Source organism: Canis lupus, chromosome 6 (genome assembly GCF_011100685.1).
Source record: "Canis lupus familiaris isolate Mischka breed German Shepherd chromosome 6, alternate assembly UU_Cfam_GSD_1.0, whole genome shotgun sequence".
In the NCBI taxonomy this organism is placed as follows: domain Eukaryota; kingdom Metazoa; phylum Chordata; class Mammalia; order Carnivora; family Canidae; genus Canis; species Canis lupus.
In genome coordinates this window covers 15,294,747-15,313,760 of record NC_049227.1, presented here as the reverse complement: position 1 = coordinate 15,313,760, position 19,014 = coordinate 15,294,747, and the positions used below count along the sequence as shown (strand labels likewise).

General features: G+C 55.6%; 1 protein-coding gene across 6 annotated transcripts in view; it reads right to left on the bottom strand.

The window, feature by feature from the left end:
• Positions 1-19,014, bottom strand: part of MAD1L1 (mitotic arrest deficient 1 like 1) — a 347,043-nt gene that overhangs the window by 66,451 nt on the left and 261,578 nt on the right. For all 6 annotated transcript variants that reach the window (XM_038539652.1, XM_038539650.1, XM_038539651.1 and 3 more), the window contains one exon: positions 7,494-7,701. In XM_038539652.1, coding sequence (XP_038395580.1) covers positions 7,494-7,701 — 208 coding nt within the window. The remainder of the gene's footprint in view (positions 1-7,493; positions 7,702-19,014) is intronic.

The window sequence follows — 19,014 nt, the reverse complement described above, 5'->3', positions numbered from 1 at the left end:
GCATGAGCTAGTTGAGATGAAGGTGCCAGCAGATGCGGGGGTCTGGTGAGGGTCCAGTTACTGGCTCACGACAGTGTCTTCTCACTGTATCCTTACATGGTGGAAGAGGTGAGGGAGTGCTCTGGGTCTCTTCTGATGGCAGTGGTCCTATCCACGGGGGCCCCACATGTATGACCTTGTCACCTCCCCAAAACCCATCTCCTAACACCATTGCACTGGGGATGAGGGTCTCAATATATAAATTGTGTGTGTTGGGGGGAACACTACACATAAAATGGAAGAATATACCATAGCCTAGGGGAATTTATTCCAGGAATACAAGGCTGGTTTGAAATCAAAGCAATCAAATTGCTTTCATAAGCAATCCTCCATGCTGACAGTCTAAGGAATTAAGTACATATCTCATCCAGAGAAGGATGTATGAAATTCAATATCCAACATGGTAAGCACTCTCAGCATATGTAGAGGGGACTTCTTCAACTTGACAAAAGGCATCTACACATAGCTTGCAGCTCCGGCAGTGGGGACAGACTGAATGCCCCCCAGAGAGGAGGAACAAGCCTGGCATGCCATCACTCACCAGCATTCAGCACTGCGCTGAAGTGCCAGCCAGGGAGGATGGCAAGAACACGAGGCACCCAAGTTTTACAGGAAAATATAAAACAGCCCCTACTCACAAATGCCACAACTGCAAAGAACAAAATGAACAAAATTAAAACAAGACCCTCCTGAAATCGATAGGTGAGTTTTGTGAGGTTACACAAGACCAACCATACTTTTAAAAAAAGCAAGATCAAGGGCAGCCCCGGTGGCTCAGCGGTTTACCGCCGCCTTGGGTCCAGGGCCTGATCCTGGAGACCCGGGATCGAGTCCCACGTCAGGCTCCCTGCACGGAGCCTGCTTCTCCCTCTGCCTGTGTCTGTGCCTTCTCTCTCTCATAAATAAAAAAAATCCTAAAAAAAAAAAAAAAAGATCAATCAGAAACAGTAATCACTCACTCACACACACACACACACACACACACACCCCTCCAAGAATTAAAAAAACAAGGAAACACTTTAACACTTAAACACTTTTCTAACAAAGCACGTCATGGGTGTCTTCTGTGCAGGGAATAAGGAACCAACTGCTGATGAAAGAAACCCAAGGAAGCCTGAGTCAGGGGAGACCCATCGTGTTCTGGGTAGAAACACTCACCACCTACAGGTACCGTTCACCCCAAACTGATCTGCAGATGTAATAGAATGCCCATAAAAGTGTTGGCAGGATTTCTATAGATAAAGACAAGCTGAATGAGATATTTATATGGAAGGGCAATGGGACGGGAACTGGCAAGGTGCTCATGAAGAGGAGGTGCAAGTTTCAGGATTTATGGCACGGATGATGTGTGACAGCAATGAAGGAACAGATGAGTAGGGCAGAGAGACGGAAGACAGGGTGCAGGAGGTTGTCCACATAACTCAGCCGGCAGGTGTGACCCCAGGCGAGGGTCACTCCATGGAGACACAATATGCTTTTCCCAGCTAACCCTGGAACATCAGATGTTCACATGGACCCCCCTCGAAAATCACCTCAACTTAAACCTCACATCATATGCAAAACTCAACTCTAAACTGGTCCCAGATTTAACTGTGTCAATAGAAAACTCTTGGTAGGAAACATGAGAAAAAGTGTCTTGACCTTGGGTCAGCAGGGTGCTCCAGTCATATGCCCGTGAAAGGAAAATACACCATCCAAGCGCAAATGAAAAATGTTTGTTCGGAGAAGGACACTGCTAGGAAATGAAACCCCCTGAACTCAATACAAAGAAAACAATCCAATAAAGGGAGAAACTGGAACAGAGACCTACCCCAGAGGATGCAGGGACAGCCAGGATGCCGCAGGCACTCTTCTTCTAACAGTGGGGAAGTGTCAGGTAGGGCAGGAGACACTGCACTGCACACACAGGAGAATCACCCCTGTAGCAGTGGTGCCTGAGGGGACACACGGCCAGGGGCCACATGCCGACACTGTGGGACAGTGGCCAGTTTTTAGGAAACCCAGGGACCCAGCAGTTCCTGCCAGGAACGTGCCCCAAGAGAATGGGCTAATGCTCCCACAGGCCCCTGCGTGGTGGTTTCCTGTCTCCAGCAGTTCAGTATCCACAGTATCCAGGGTATCTGGGTGCATCTGACCCCGTTCTGTAAGCTCAGGTTCGATGTCTGCTATTTAAAGGCCTCTGTGGTGTTTTTCAGATCCATCCTGAGTATGTGCTACTCAGGCACTGGCCAGCAGCTTCAGACCCAGGCCCTCCCTCTCTTCTTGCCTGCCACCAGGCCTGGTGGGTGAAGGCTGTTCTGCAGGGTGGGTGGGTCAGGAAAGCTCCCAGTGCCCACCTTGGGGGACAATGGGAGAGCTCATTTGGGGTGGGGGGTCAGAGGTGGCTGGAGAGACCCCATGTTGCTCCCTGGATTCTCTGAGCATGTTGGGTCTTCTTTCTCTACCCAGATTGCTCCTTGCCAGCATCATGCAAGGCAGCGCTTGCTGCGGCCCCACACAGGGTTGGGCCCACGTGGTGTGGGCAGGGGGCAGCTCAGGTGACCCCCACCTGGAACACTGGCCCTTCTCCCCTCCTACTTGGCCCACAAAGCTCAGCTGAGGCCCTCTGCCCTGGCCTGGGGAAGCTGCCCAGCTGCCACAGTCTGCGCTTCCCTCGGCCCTCTGCACCAAGAATCTCCTCTGAGCCCCCTGATTCCCCGGTTCTTCTCTCCCTCTGTCCTAAGGGCAGGGACAGGCCCTGCTGACACCTGTAGGTCCAGCAGGCACCCAGCATTGCCAGCTAATGGGAGGTGTGCCCCAGCCTGGGGAGCCACGGCGAGCCCACCCTGTCCCCTCTGTGCTGGCACCATACCTTCACATATGTATGAGCCAGTGGACGTGTGGGGTGGCTGGCTACCTTGCCCGAGGGCACGGGCGTGGCAGAAATTCAGACAGCCTGTGCCTCCTGGAGCCACCCACTGCTCCCAGTACCTACATAGTCCATCTTTGGCCCACGACCCGTGGCCTTCCCACACCCTGCCAGCTGAGCCAGCACTGGCTGAAGCAGGGAGGAGGCTCTTTACGATTCCACAGAGAGGATGTAGTGGCTAAGGGAAAAAGAAAGCTGCTTTTTGTGCTCCAGTCCACTCCCCCAGGCAGAGCGGGTGGGTTCCAAGGAGGAGCGCTAGACACCCCCTACCCTGCCCCACCCAGGGACACATTGGGATCGGCTGCACCCACACAGCCAGGCAGTGATAAACTCCATCACTTTGACTGTGGTGCTGTCAAGATTTAGTTATCTCAATATTAACGAATCACCTAATTAAGCTGTAATTAATAATCTCCCTGGCCCAGCCCGGGTTGGCAGGGGGCCTCGCAAGGAGCCAAGAGTCGGGGTGGGGGATTTATGGTTCCGCCCACCCAAGGGGCTGGGCCCTTGCTGTGGGGCCTTCAGCAATTCTTTTGTCAAAGATGCACAAGAACCTCAGCGCAGCTCTCCCCTCAGAAGCCCAAGAGCAGCTGGCGAGGGTGGGTGGCTGCTCCCCTTCCCTGTCCTGGCTAGCCGGAGGGGACCTCCTCTTCCTGTTCTGCAAAGCAGCTCTCCTTAGGAGGCCCAGCCCCCGCTGCCTGCCATGGGGTACCTGATCTACCTGTGAGCTGTGTGCAGCAGACGAGGACCCGTCTGGACCGTCAGCACCCTCTCTGTCACCTGCAAAGGAACTGGCCACATTCCTACAAGGTCTGTCGGCCTGTGCCAACCCTGGGGTACCTGAGGGCGGGGTGCCCCTGTCTGTCTTCTGCTTCATCTCTGGCCTTCCGTTGGAGGCCAGACCAGGGCAAGCTTGGCTGCTCACTCAGAGGTGGCAGGGCAGGCTGGCCTACAAGACCCGGGGGCATTTGTTGGTGGCTGGAAGGCCCTTGGGGCCTCACTCTCTGGGGCATGTCTTTGGGGTACCCAGACACTCTGGTCAGGGGCCCACAAGTGCTGAGGCTTCTGCAACGGGTGAGGGGTGAGAGGTCACAGGTCACAGCCCAGCAGCCTAGCCCCATGCTGCTGCAGCCACGTGCACCAGAGATGACTCAGGAGGCCCGGGGAGGGCATGTGTGCTGACAGCCCTGAGCCTTGCAGGCATAAAGAAATGACCTTGGCCTCTGGAGAGGCCAGCATCTGATCCCCATGCTCCATCTGTGTGCCCATCATCCATTCAGCAATGCTGTTGCCAGCTGTCTACCTGGGCACTTAAGTGCCATCCATGAGGCACCTGGCTATTCTAACATGCCCCCTTAGGGCTGAGGCTACTGACTGGGGCTGGGATCCCACGACGACACTTGCCACATGGCCTCACCTGTTTCTTTTGCAAACACAAGACAAACATCTGGTGAGAGGCCGTGAGCAACCACACGTTGCAAACCCAGTGGAGGTTCTCATCTCCCACTGAGCTTCCTGGACCTCCTCCTGCTCTGGCAACGGTATGGTCACCTCGTGCCCTGAGGAGGGATGTGGTGACCCCCTGCTTCCCACGCACACTCCCAGTCAGCTAGCCAGCCACTGGGTCCAGCACAGGACCTCTTGGCACTGGGCAGCCCCCCACCCCAGGTCCATGAGCTTCCCAAGTGAGGCTCTGGCCTCCATCTCCGAGGACCAGCCCCAGTGCCTCGGTGGAGCTGGCACTCACTCATCTTCACAAGCCTGACTTGCACACATTTGGGTTTTGTTTTTTTGCCAACTCTACATGCACAGGACTTAGAGAATCCAGTGGCAGAGACAAGGGTGTCTCCTATTCCCTTGGGGCATCGACTCCACCAACAGGCTGGTTACTTCAGTACGAAGCCAGCTTGTGGAGGAACCACAACAGTGTCGGGGCTCCTGGGTCAGACAGCTTAGTCAGCACCTACTGCCCTCTGCCTTCTCCCAGGATGTGATGCCGGGAGACCCCACACTGTCCTGACTGCAGCCACTCGGGCCAGACCAGGCAGGACACCAGGATTTTCTCCCCCACACGTTCTACTTCCCTTGCTTTCCTCTTTTCCCAGTGGCTTTGCTTTCTGGGTACTCATGACCAATATGGCAAAGCTCCCTGCAGGGTGCCCACGTTGGAGTACCCTGACCGTTCAGTGAGAGTCATAAGCTGCAAGTCAGGCACACAGGTGAGGAAAGCTCTGGTCTACACCATCTCTCAAGACACTGGACACTACATTCTGCAACCTCATCTATCTGAAGCAGTTCCAGAACCTTCTGACCAGTCTCAACCTGCTCTGGCTGCTCCCGGACAGACTGTCCTGGGTCCTCCTTATCCTCCGGAGCTGGCGCTTGGGCTCCCGCATACACATCTTCCTCCCTGGTTCCTGCCCTCGTTCATAGGAGCATATCCTCCACTGGCTTTGTGAGAGAAGAGATATGGAGGCAGGATTTTCTGGATGTTACACATCAGAAACGGAACAGAACTCCTCCCTCAGATGAGCCTGGGTGTGGGGCTCGCAGTGAGCGGCCATCAGGTCCTTCAGGCCCCAGGAGCCTGGCCCTTGGCAGTGGCTTTCTCGCTCCCCAGCTGTGGCTGAGAACAGTGTAGCCTATTTTCTCCCTCTCCGGGAGCTACAGGTCCCCTTTTCCCTGCGTTCGGAAGTCTCAGGATGACACGTCCCAGCATGCCCTCCCCCACCAGCCACGAGTGCTCTGGGCCCCCACCGTCTCCTGAAGCCACCAGACCAACCACAGATGCCCCACACCCCTCCTGCCTTCATTTGGCCTTCTGCTCTCCTGCTCACATATAGCCTCCCAATGTTCTAAGTTTTCTGTTGAGAGCTTCACTTTACTTTTGGTGTTTTTAACTTCCAAAAGGTCATGTGTTTCCTCTTTGAAGCATTTTTTAAAGTAACACATCCTCCTTTGTCTCTGAAGACATTCGTGTACAATCCCTCAAAGGTTTCTGCCAACTTGTGCTGTTGTCGCCCTTGGGGCCTGATAGTCCTGGGGCTCTGCTTCAAGGTGGAGAGGGCTCTCTGGGTCCCACTGGGGACATGCCTGGCAGTCTGGGAGGCCTCCTGTGTCAGATTCCTTGACGGGACAACACCCAGAGGGTGTTGTGGTGGGTGAGGGGAGGGAAGGGTGGGCTGGGGGTGTGGGCAGGTCTTAGGCATCCCTGGCTACTGCCTCTGTGTTGGTTCCAGTGTTTCTGTCCGGGGACCCCCTGTGGGCCTGACATGGAGCCCAACATCCTGGGTCCCTAACAAGTTCCTGGGGAGGCACTGCTAGCATGGGGCCTGCTCTTTGGGACTCAGGCTCTAAGAGAATGACCTTGGTTTTGTTCCCTCTTTCCATCGTTGATGGGGAAGAGGCCTCTGCCTCCTGCATGGTGCTAGGTGGAAGATCCGGGAGTCAAGACCTCTTACTATACCCTCCGCAGGGCCCTCACCCTCCCACCCCCGGGGTTTAGGGGGCTCCTGGCTCCACCGATGCCCATCCTCCAGCCACCCACCCACCACCTTTCCCGATTCCCAGTTTGCTGCAGGAGCCTCCGTTGGTTTATGTCTCCCTTAAAAATGAAGAAACAAAACCCTCCAACCTCCTATAGTGTGCCCGCTGGCCTCAGGCGCTTTGAGAAAGACTTACCCCAGGTCAGGCCGAAGGGAAAAGCAAACAGGACAGGGAGGGGGCTGCATCTAAGATCCCCTACATGTGGAGGACAAGTTCCAGGCAGGACTTGGCATAGCGAAGGGAGACGAGGTGGCTAGCACCCTGTCCCCCCATGGGAATAAGAGGACCCACGTGAAAAGGACGTCGGGAGGGTCTTCACTCAGAAGAGCAACTCAGGAATGCAGGAGGGAAATGTCAAGGAAACAGCCACCTTGCCCTCCAACTCGGATGGCCCAGTGACCTTGCCAGAACTAGGCCAGGAAGGGACAGGCAGGAGCACCTCTCCAGAGCACCCCACCCCCACCGCCCCAGCTTGGCTTCTTCACGGCCCTCCCCCTGCACAGTGACCCCGGGCAAGCTGGCCCAGCCTGCCCAGACACTCCCACCTTTGCTGGGGCCACTTTTCCCTGGGCTGGCAGGGCAGTTCCAGCACAGGGCTGGTGGGAACAGCAGTGCTCAGGGACTGTTACCCTGGTTTACAGGGCTGCAGGGTATGGGGGAAGCCTGTATTGGAAAAGGCAGCTTCCCCATCTGCACTCACCCTATGCCGCAGCTGGCCTCTGCGCGCAGGCTCTGGGTTCTGTGAAAGGTACTTAGACCTGTGAAAGATGGTCCCCATTTCCACGGACTGCTGGATCGCTTCATGATTAATGGGACCCGTATAAACCGAAAAATGGCATTAATCTGTGTGAGGGGGGCTGGAAAGAGTTCAGCTACTCGCTTCCGTGCTGCTGGAGTCACTTCCTGCCATGACCTGTAGCCCACAGGGTGCTCAGTCCCGGGCCCTCCTGGGGGCCCCTGCCCATGAGATGGCAGACAGATGCAGGGGTGAGGGGCCTACCTGCCACCTCCTTGGATGAAGGCAGACCTGCAGCAGCCTCCAGGTTGGCAGGGATCGGGCCGCCACGCTCCAGGGCGCGCACAAGCTCCCGTAGCTGCTCGCACTCCTCCTGCAGCCGGGCCTGGTCTTCGCGGAGCCGCTGCTTTGCCACGCTGGCCGGGTTCATGCTCATGTGCAGCACTTTGGTTCTGCTCTGGTCGTAGTTGCCCTGCAGGACCACAGGGCAGGTCAGCAGGGCCTGGACCGAAGCTGTGAGGCTTTTGTGACGGACGAGGGTGCCTTAACACCTGAGCATGAGGCCAGGGACTGTTGCCCCCTCCCCAGGTCTCTGTGCCCTGATCAATAAGGAGATGGTGCCATCACTCTCCTCAAGGAGTGGTAAGGAATGGCTGGGGGAGAAAACCTGGAAAAACCCACTAGAAGGCCCTTCAGAATGCTGCAGGTGCTTGGGACACACGAGTCCCTCTGTCATCTTACACAACAATTGTAGAAGTAAACCATGTGGGACATCTTCAAAGCACTATACTTTCAAACACTACTGTCCAATATTCTCATGGCTGGGGGCCCTTGCTCCCAACGCTCTGCTGCTCAAGGTCCACAGATTTAAGATACAACACAAAACTTAGAGAAAGATTGTTTAGAGAGTTCAGAGTCCCCCCAGGGCAATGCCCCATGTCCCCATAAGGACCACTGCAAGGGCCCTGGCTGCCAATGACTTACCAATGTGGACACTGACCTTGCTCACCTAGTGAACCTACCTGCAAATGCAACCACTTGTATCTATTTTAAACTAAACACATGTTCACGTGGATGCCCACCTCCATACCTGGTTATTGGTCTAGCATCCACATGCAGCAGGTAAGTACAGGCCCTTGTGCCTCTGGTTTCAGCTCTCGACCTCCTGCTACTGAGGTCAGCCCCAGTCCCACTTTGAGGCATTGTTCCAAGCATGTGAAGGTGATTCTCTCACACTAGGGAGTCCACCGTAGGCCCTGACCTGGTTGGTGAATGATGTTGAAATTATGTACACTATCAATGTTCACCGTGCACTGTTAGATGCAGTGGGTTTTGACAAAGGTACAGTCATGTGTCCTGGCCCTGGCTCCATTCTCACCACCTCCATAGTTTTGGTTTTTCCAGAATATCATTAGCTGGAGTCTTCTCAAATGGGCTTCTTTCACTTAGCACTATCCACTAAAGGCTCCAACATATCCAACACATGGCTCGCTAGCTCATTTCTTTTTAGTGCTAACATTCCCTCATACAGACGCACCAGTTTGTGAATCTGTTTACTTCTGAGGGACACCTTGGCTGCTTCCAGTTTGGGCAATTATGGATAAAACTGGGGAAAAGGCCCGTCTGTCCCAGGGAAACAAGGTCAGCTCTGCAGTGCTGCCAGAGACCAAGTGAGGCCCAACATCTATGCCGTGCTCAGCAGGTGTGTGGGGAATGAACCAAAATGTCAGACTGACCCGGGGCCCTGACAAGTCATGTAGCCTGTGGCAGGCGAGCACGGAGGCGGGACCACCTGGCAGATGCCACGATGCAGCAGTGATGACCAGTAAATGGTGTGGGGTCAACGGGATGCCCAGATCACCAAGACCTCACACACACACACACACACACACACACACACACACCCATGCCTAAAGGATGGCAAATTTATAAGCAAAGGTAAAACCACAAACAGTGTTAGAAGAAAATATAAGAGAACTTCTTGGGGCAGACAGAAGTTCCTGAAGCAGGTTCCAAGGTGTTGGCCAAATGTGAACACATCAGCACGCTGGACTCAGAGAAAATAAGACCTTCCATTCGTGGAGAGTGAAAAGGCACCTGGCAGAGGGGGACATTTAAAATATGAAACCTGACATGGGACTCATGCCCTGAATACATAAAGAACTCACACAAACAAACAAGACAAAATCAGGATAATTCAATTTTTAAAATGGGCAAAAAATGTGAACACTTCATAGAAGTGTCTAAAAAGCCAACAAAGCAGGAAACAAAGCTCAAATTAATCGTCAGAGGGATGCCAATATAAACAGCAGTGAGATACTCGTGTTCTTCCCGAAACGCCCTGCCAACACCCAACAGATAGAAGACACCGGGCATCAAGGGTAGAGCGTGGCCAGAGCTCGTACTGCTGAGAGCAGGAACTGGCATGGCTGCCCTGAGAAACCCACTCGGCAGTGTGTCTTCTTGGGGAGAGTGTGTGCATCCTATGGCCAGTGACCTGGAGTCTTATACAAACGTCCACCGGGAATCAGCACTGTCCATGGCCCACAGCACACCCCACAGTTCAGGCCCATCGAACACTGTGTGTGGTCCCCACGTGGAAGACCACACGTCCATGGGAATGCACATCTGCAGGCACAAAACACATGACAAGTTTGACACAATGGAGCACACGCTGTAGTAGCACATCCCACAGAAGCAGGCCACACTGCTCTTTGCCTCGGAGGTCACGGGGTCCACTTAGGGCTGGGGCCAAACGAGGACTCTGAGGTGTTCGTGATGCTGTTCCCTGCTCTGGATGCTGGTTACTAGCATGGCCCGTTAAGGAAAACTCACTTCTGGTGTCCTGCCCTCTGGCTGTGATGGAAAGGTGCACCTGGACATAGGACTCTCCAGACACTCACAGGGAAGTAATACTCAATTCTACTGAGATTCATTCATGCTCAGGAGAGAGGACAGGTACCCGTGCACACCCAAGAACACATACGCATGTATGTGCAGACAGGTGTGCACTCATATGAACACACATGTGTGCACTAGATACATGTAAAACCCACGTCTGCGTACACGAATGCAGACACGTGTATACACACATGCTCACAGTACACAGGCACACCCAGTGCATTGCATACACATATACACACATGTACACACATGTATGTCGACGGACACACATACACACACGTACACACACAGATGGGCACATAATGTACAGACTTAGATACACACGTATGAAGGTCAGAGAACCCCAAGGGGAAGGGGGGCTGGAGACCCTTGCCCTGGTGTTGCTGGGCCTCCCTCACCTGTGGGGTCTGACTGAGACCTCAATGACCCCGTGCCAGTCTCAGGGGGTGGGGTCCTACCTCTTGTCCCTCGTGTTCTCAGATCTGCTGAGAGCAGCCCCAGTTTGTGGACAAGCATGGAGGCTGTCTGAACAACTTGCTCCTCCTCAAGCAAGTAGAGGCAGGGTAGGAGCAGGTCAGAGCTCCTCACTCCCCCCAACCCCACCCCCCACCCCCCTGCTCAGGAAGCTTTCCTGACACCCTGTGCCCTGCATGGAGAAGATGGCTACTGAGGACTCAGGCATCAGGAGACGTCCCACCTGGAAGACACTGCTGCCTCTGTGATTGGGAGGCATGTTTGCGGGGTCATAGCAAGGACCACACATCTCTGGCTGTCACTCTGTGGCCTCCCTGACAAGGATGGGGCCACCACAGGGCAAGGGAGAGAGTGGGCCGTCTCAAAGGCCTCAGGGTCTGCCAGTGCAGAGAACAGCCACTATGTTGAGGAAGGCCCAGGATCCACTGGGGCAGGCCTGGGGTCTCCCTCCCGCCAGGTGCCTTGGGAGGCCAGTGTCCCCTGCGCAGACGAGCAGGAGGCTCCTGGCCTGAGACTCCAGCCCATCTCTGTAAGGGGGAACCCCAGGCCAGTGGAACAACCACAGCCTATCTTCCTTTCCACTCGATAGGCAGTGATGTGCCCTCTTCTCTCCAACAATCCCATCTCCCACTGCCTTTGTGACTCCTGCCCACATGTTTCTCTTCTCACTTCCAGGGAGAATGGATTGGGGGGGGGGGCAGCCCTTACTCAGGTCATCCCACTCCCTCAGGAAGGAGGCTGGCTGTGGATACATTAAGTGTGACAGGACCAGCATGGGAGCTTGGGCTGCCAGGTGAGATCCTGCCGTGTTACTGAAGCATACCACAGCCTGGGGAGGGGCCAGCTGCCAGCTCAGAACCCTTGAGTGTGTCTTGAAAGGGGAGGAAAAAGGGGATGGGGGAAGGAGCAGTAGGAAAGTAAAATACCTTCCAGGTAATGGGCACAGGGGAAGGTGGCCCACAAGGGGACAGGGGAGAGAGCAGGGAGCAGAGATGCCGGCTTCAGCCAGAGCTGCAGGTCAGCAGCCATGACCCCGCTGGCCCCTGTCCTCTGGCGTCACCTCGAAGAGAGGGCAGGAGCAAGAGAGACAGAAAGAAGAGAGAGAAAGGAAGAGAGAGACAGAGAAGCCACCTGCAGTCAGTGGAAGGCGGGGGTGGCTGCCCTGAGGAGCCTGCTGGGGAAGGCTCGGGGCTCCTTACTGGTTTCTGAGGACCCTGTAAAAACCTCAAGGGATAAAGAGACATCCTATAGCTCCAGCTGAATCACAGACTCTGGGGCTGGATTACTCCCTCCAATTTTAACAGTCTAAGAAAGATAACCGAGTGTGTGAAATCCATCTGCCCCATGCAGCCGGGCAGAGGCCCGGTGGCAGCAGACAGGCTGGCAGCTTGCTTCGTGGGCCTCTGTGGGCTGGGGGCAAGGGGCACACATGGAGGGAGTGCAAGGGCCAGGGAGCAGATGCGGCAGGATTCACGGTCACATGCCTCCACCCACCAGCCTGCTTCGCATCTGTGCTGGGCACCCAGGAATGAGCTGTGAGCCACACCATAACACAGACCCGACTCTCACCACTCACGTGTCCCCAAATGCCACTCTTCCTTCAACCATTCAAAAATATAAGCACAAAGACAGGTCAGGCCTGGGCCCCCTGCTTCCCTTGGCCAGAGCAGACACTCTCCTGGGCCCCAGACAGGATGCTATCACCGACACACTGGGGGGCCACGCAGGGAGGCAGGTGCAGGGTGAGTCAGGAGACCTGTGCCTGGACAGCAAGGATCCTGTCATGGAGATGCCAAATCCACATGGGCAGGATGGAGAACCGCTGTTCCCTCCTAGGATCACAGGTTAACGAGTGGCCTGTTTTCTAGGGGGAGGTCTTCCCCTTGATGGGAACTGAAGGTACAGAAAATGTGTGCAAGGGGGTTTCAGGGGCCCAGCAGGGCTTAGCCAGATGAGAGCAGATAGGGAGGAACCCAAGCGGGGAAATTCTTACAGGCTGGATGAGGGTTTGATGAGTCTGATAAATGACTGCGATCCACAGGGTCAACTTGAGCAGTCTAGGGGTAGCGAGGCCTCCACCCCTGGTGTTTACCATGAGGATGGCTCTGTGGGGTGGGTGCCCAAGCCCATTAGGCTATAGCAAGTTATCTCCCCAGTTTGGGGATGAGCTACAAAAGCTCCTGCTCCACACAAGTCTGACCACAGAGAGCAGGATCATTACCTGCCCTGGACGGTGATCACTGGCCAGCCACTGTGTCCTAGCTGGGATGACCTCTGACCTGGCCCTCCCTGAGAAGCCCGGAAAGGCTGACTGAAGAGCGCAGTGACTAAGGCCATTGCCATGTGGGAACACAGATTCCCCCGTGGCCTGGACTTCACCTCAAGTGGGGCATCTGTGTCACAGGGAGGGCACCCGCAGGTACCTGCGGCCAGCGCCAGGGTGAATTTTGCTGCTGGCCATACCACTCACCACAGTCTTGAGGTGCCTCACCTGGGAAATATGGGTAACGCACCCCTCACAAACGTCGAGGACCGACAGAGTGACATATGTTGAAGTCCCCTGTAGACTTAAGTTCTGTGCTGACGTGAACTATTTCTTCAGTGTGGGGGGCAGTGGCTGAAGCACATAAACACTGGGCAAAGGAGAGAGTAGGTCTCTGGGGCATCTCAGGAGAGAGGCCACCTGTGAGCTGATGTGGGGGCTGCAGCTGGACTCCCAGGGCGTAGGTGGGACTGGCCTCTGCCCATTCCCTCCATCCTGTGTGGAGCTGTGAAGACCTGGTGGGACAGATTGGGCCACATCCCTGACTCTGCTAGAGAATGACAGCCCAGGGAGCTGGGAGGCCTTGCTGAGAGGGCCTGGGGCATGGATGGGGGCTACTGCCCACACCCCCAGGTTTGTCCCTGCACTGTGACGGGTCTACAGAGGCTGGGGACGGCCCAGCACAGCCAGCCATCCACTGTCCAGCCTGCCCCCAGTACTGCTTGGCTGGGGAGGGGGGCAGGCAGCATGGAGCCTGCCAGCCCTGGGTCTTAGGGAACAAGCACCCCAACCAGGCAGAAATCAGGCTGTGAGGATGTCACGTGCCCTGTGAGTGCAGCCTGTGGCAAATCAATCCTGGGCATCTGAGCCCACCTGGCTTCTTTCCTCTTCATGGTCAAACTGACAAGCGAGCCTGAAGGCATAGTCTGCTGGCGCCATTCTGACTATGCTCTGTTTCTGCCTGAGGATTAGCATCCAACGCTGGTGCTCCATTTCTGGGACCAATGCGAGGACATGACAGAAACGCACCCACGGGCATAACCGGCTCCTTCTTCCCACAGTTGGGGGCAGGTTGCTCCTCGGGAGGTGTTCCCAAGTGTGAAGATCCACTGTGGGCCTGGTCCCCTCTCCAGACAAGCAGCTGCAGCAGGAAGGTTCTGGATTGTGTCTGGGGCCCATTGCTCCCTGAATCCTCCCTGTGCAGCCCCCTCAGCCTGTAGGTGTGCACATCCAGCCTGCCGTCTTCTGACATACCAGAGACTGCATGCAGACACCGACAGAGCCTCCCTGGCTCTTCCAGCCTCCTGGTGGGTCCACCTGGTGATAGCTGGAGATAGTGTCCAGAGAAGAGTAGCACAGACTCACTCAGATGCCACAAGAACAAGGTGGCTGCTGTTTTAAGCCGCTAAGCTTTGGGGGTGTTTGTAACAAAGCAACAGGGAACTGATGCTGCCTCTAGAGGAGGCTACGAGGGGAACAAGATGGGCAGCCTGGCCCCCATCAGGTGGGTGGCAGTCTCCTCGGAAGGCCCCGGGGCCATGTCTCTGGGATTCTGCCAAGGGGTTACGTTCCCACCTGGTCACCACAGTGACAGTGGGAGGACCCACAGCCAGTTGGGGCAAAGGCAGGTGCCAGCCCTAGGCGGGTAGCCCCAGGCCCTCCCACTGTTGTGGGGGTCAGGACCCACATCCTAGCACAAGGGACAAGGTGCTGCCCCACGCAGAAGCCCTAGGTAAAGGTGCAGGCCCTGCTCTGCCCGACTTGTGATCATGCTCCATCCCTTACAAAACCCTCATTTTGGGGAAAGAGGTAGACAGCGGGTCAGGGGACAGAGGCCTGGGGCCCTGAGGCCTGAGGCAGGCGAGGCTCCTTCCCTTGGGCCAACTGGTCCCAGGAGAGGACTGGTGGGTCACTGTTATGTTTTCTGGAGATGGTTACTGTGTGGGCCAGCAATCCTTTTCTGCAAATGGGCAGAAAGCAAATACTTAGGTTTGTGGGCCACCCAGCCTCTGTTGCCACCATTGAACGGGGTCAAATACAGATATACGTAAACAGATGGGCATCACTAGGTTTGCCAAAACCAGCAGCCAGCTGAACCTAGCTCTGGTTTGCTGACCTTGGGTGGGAAGAATCTGAGGGGGAAAGTAGGAGGAGGAGAAGGAAGAGGAGGAGGAGGAGGAAGGTCCTCCCATGGGGATGAGCTGTGTGATGTGTGGCAGGCGGCACCAAGGCCAGTCTGGAAGCCAGCTTCCAGGGTGCCAGGTGCCAGGATGGAGGAGAAGTAGCCTAAGCCCCTTCCTGTCCCCAGCCCACTGAGCCAAGCCGAAGCACACGGAAAACAATGGTGAGCAGACAGCGCTGGCAGGGATGGAAGTTGGAAATAAGCATCCACGGACTGGAGGACAGCATGTGACAATGACCGTGCCCCAGCTGGAGTACACGTGCCCTTCGTCTCCATCACCCCAATCCCAGCTGCTTCTAACATTCACATGGCATTGCAAGGGACTCTGAATAATCCTGAAAAGCCAGCAGTCCTGCAGAGGAGGATGGCAGGAAGACCCACCCACTCATACTACAAGGTGCTGGCGACCAAGGCAGAGTGGTCCTGGTCCTTGGACAGATGGTGAAGTCACCCAAGGAGACCCTTGCGTTGTGTCTACAGCCAAAGATTTTCTGCCAGGTGCCAAGACCACTCAGTAGGGAAGAGTCCTTTGGTATGCAGGGCTGGCATCATTGGACATCCACAGCAGAAGTGTGCAGCTGGACCCCTATCTCACACCATATGTAAAAATGGACTCAACCATGTAAGAGTATGAGCTAAAACTACAAGTCTCAGAAGAAAATGTGAGTGCAGGCCTCCAAGACACTGGATTCGGCCACACATTCTTGGATAGGATGCTAAAAACAAAGAAAAAAAGAAAATGTATAAAGCAAATGTCATCACAGTGAAAACCTTTGTGCTTCAAAGGATACCATCAAGAAGAGGGAAAGACAACAGGAGAATGGGAGAAAACATCTGTGAGTTGCACATCTAGTATACACTAGTACCCAGAACGGTGACTCGATAGTGACAAGACCCAGATAACAGATTCAAAGATAGGCAGGGATCTGGCTACACACTCCACCAAGGAAGAGACAAAAACTAGTAAGTCTGATAAGATGCCCAAAGCTGATGTCCTCACTCATCAGGGAAATGGAAACCAAAGTCCCCACCAGGTAACGAATGTTGGCATGGGCGGAGAGGACGAAGAGCCCCCGTGGACGGCTGGTGTGGACATAAAATGGTGCAGCCACCATGGTAAAGGCCTCCACCTCCATGAGAAATAAAATCTGTGCCCACGAAGAAACGTTCACAGCAGCATTATTCCTAACAGAGCAAAGGCGGAAAAAACTCAGACATCCATTGGCTGGTAAGTGAGTGAACAAATGTGAGGAGTCCACACAGTGGCACCCACAACAACACACATGGTCCCTGGACACATGACGCTCAGTAAGAGAAGCCCCCCACAGAGGAACACATACAACAGGAACCCCCAGACAGATGGCATGTTGACCGGTGGCTGCCACAGGGCAGGAGACAGAGGAGTGGCAGTGGAGGGCCTGGGACGGGTTTCTGAGCTGCTGAAAGTGGTATGCTATCAGTGAGTACAGCAAAACCACCAAATTGCTCTTCATTTTGAACAGCTTAAGTATGTAGTTTGTAAATTGTATTCCCATAAAGCTGTTTCAAAAAAGAAGAAAGGAAAGCGCTGGGATGGAGAGCTGGAACCCAGAAGGGAGAGCAGGTCTGGGCTGGGTAAGGGAACGTGTGCTGGGTGCGGTGCAGGCCCCATGGTGTGCCTGTTTCCTGTTGAGCCTGCCAGGAGGCCGCCCAACTTCCACGCCAGCCTGCAGCCAGCCGGAGGAGTGGGGGGAGCACCCCTCTCTGGCCGGGCATCCCTCAGCTGTCCAGCCAAGTCCGGACTCTGATGGCAGCAACCACAGGCTATCCATCCCCAGGGCCTCAGGATGCACCCCTGCCTGGCTGCCAGGCCGCAACACCTCAGCCTCCAGGGCACCTCCATGCCTCCGTGGCTGGTCAGACACCCTTGAGTGATGCTCCCAGACCTCATGTTCTCATACCAGTTCCTGTGTACAGCCCCCCCCCCGCCCAAGAGCTATGCTCTCAGGGCTCCTGCAGTCTCCACAGCTGCCTGGACGTGCTACCCCGAGACCCTACACACTGCCAGGCCCCCATCCTGAGGGCATAGCTTGCTTTCTGGTTCTGCTGACTGCCCTCCCTAAAGAGATATCCAGCAGGAGCCAGGCCACTCTGCTCAGGCCTGTTTCATCTGGGTCTTTGGCACACATCTGCTTGGGGTACCTGGCACATGCAGAACAGGGCTGAGACCGCATGGTGGGGCACAGGGCAGCCTGGGTCCTAGCAGAATTTTAGGAGTTGCTTCTTAGCCGCACTCCCCTGCTGCTCAACTGGCCAGGTGCTGGAGCATTCACAGTGAGACCTGGTCAGTCAGGAGGAAGCTGGGATGGGGGTGCACAGGCTGAGTACCTGAGATAAAGTGTCAATGCCTTGAGGCCTAGGCTTGCTGTAAGTGCCTACTACTTGGAACCTTCCACACTGGGCTCAGAAAGCCAAAGGCTGGAAGAGGTGAGGGGAAATGAAGCTGGCTGGTACAGGTGGGATCCCCCACTGGGAGTCTGTGTGGAATTGGGGAGCACAGAGACCAGGTGGCCAGGTGCTGTCTTCCCAGGGGCCAGAGTGGACTGGCTCCCATGGCAGCCACCCATAGGCCCAGCCAAACTAGACACGGGTACCGTGGTCATCGTAGGATATTATGCAGCCCCCATCCTTCTCTGCATCCCCCCACACCCTAACAGAGCACCCACTGGGCAGGTAGAGGCAGACCCACGTGTCAGGACCATGTGGCTGGGCAGCGTGCCCATAGGGCTCTGCCTGCTACACCGCCCCCTCTTGGTACAAGGAGGTCATCCTTCTGCTTCTATGTGGGCAGTGTGGTTTGTTGGACACCAGGGAGGCCCGGAGTGAGTTCCACAGATGCTCCCAGCAGGCGGGGGCCCCCTGAGGAAGGACAAGGCTTCATTGCGTCCCCCAGACCAGTGAAGGGAAGCCGGTGCCTCACCCACAGTGCCTGCTCCATAAGGACCCACTGAGAGGAGTCAGTGACCCCGCAGTGCCAAGAGCTGCTCCTGAGCTCCCTCCCCTCTTAGGGCTGCATGTATAGCATAACACGCCACGCCTTGTGTAACCACTTTGTTGCTGGCCTCTTGCCCAGGGGTGAGGGCAGGCTCCTGGGCGTGGCAGAGGAGTGCCTGTTGAATGGTCTTAATCACTAATATCTAAGCCAGGAGCTGTCCCCATGAGCAGGAACACCGTGCCATCGGGGGCTGGCACGTCTGATGTGCAGACAGAGCGGACAACTCTGCTGAAACCTGCTGCGAGGTGGTGGCTGAGGAATAAAGGGTTAATGGCTGTAATCTACTAACAATTTGTCGCCTTGTTTGATTCACAGCTGAGACACTGGCGGTACTGACAAGAATCTCAAAAGGAAAAGTTTTGGGCTTCCTTAGACGTGATGCTGCAATTCCTAACCACACGTGCCTGTGTCACTCACAGCGGGAGCTGGTGCTTCTGCTGAAGAATGACCTAGTCGAGGCAAAAGATCAGGGCCAGGCATGGGGTGGCCAGAGCCACGGTGGGCATCTGCCCCCCATTTCTCGGAAGACCAGCAGTGCGTCAGATGAGGCTGGGCCACAGTGTGTGCCCCACTCGCCCCCCAGAGCCTGGAGACTCACGCCTCGGCTCCACAGCATGGATTCTCTTCTTTTGCCCTGACTCCATGCCAGCTTGGAAGAATGGCCGCTTCCCTCTGCGTCCAGGCCCACTGCACCAGCGTCCTAATCCCACAGGGAGGGGGGTGGCAGGCAGCAGCTGTGGCCCATCTACCCTCAACCTGAGCTAGCCCTTTCCCATCTGCAGAAGAAAGAGGGGCAGGAGCCGCCATCCCTGAGGACTTTCTGGGCCAAGTGCTCACAAGCCTGCACAGGGAGCAAAACCCTGGAGCCGCTGCACGTGCTGCGGATGGCCAGGCGAGGAACCGGCTGCCCCTCGGCCCATGGCCGAGA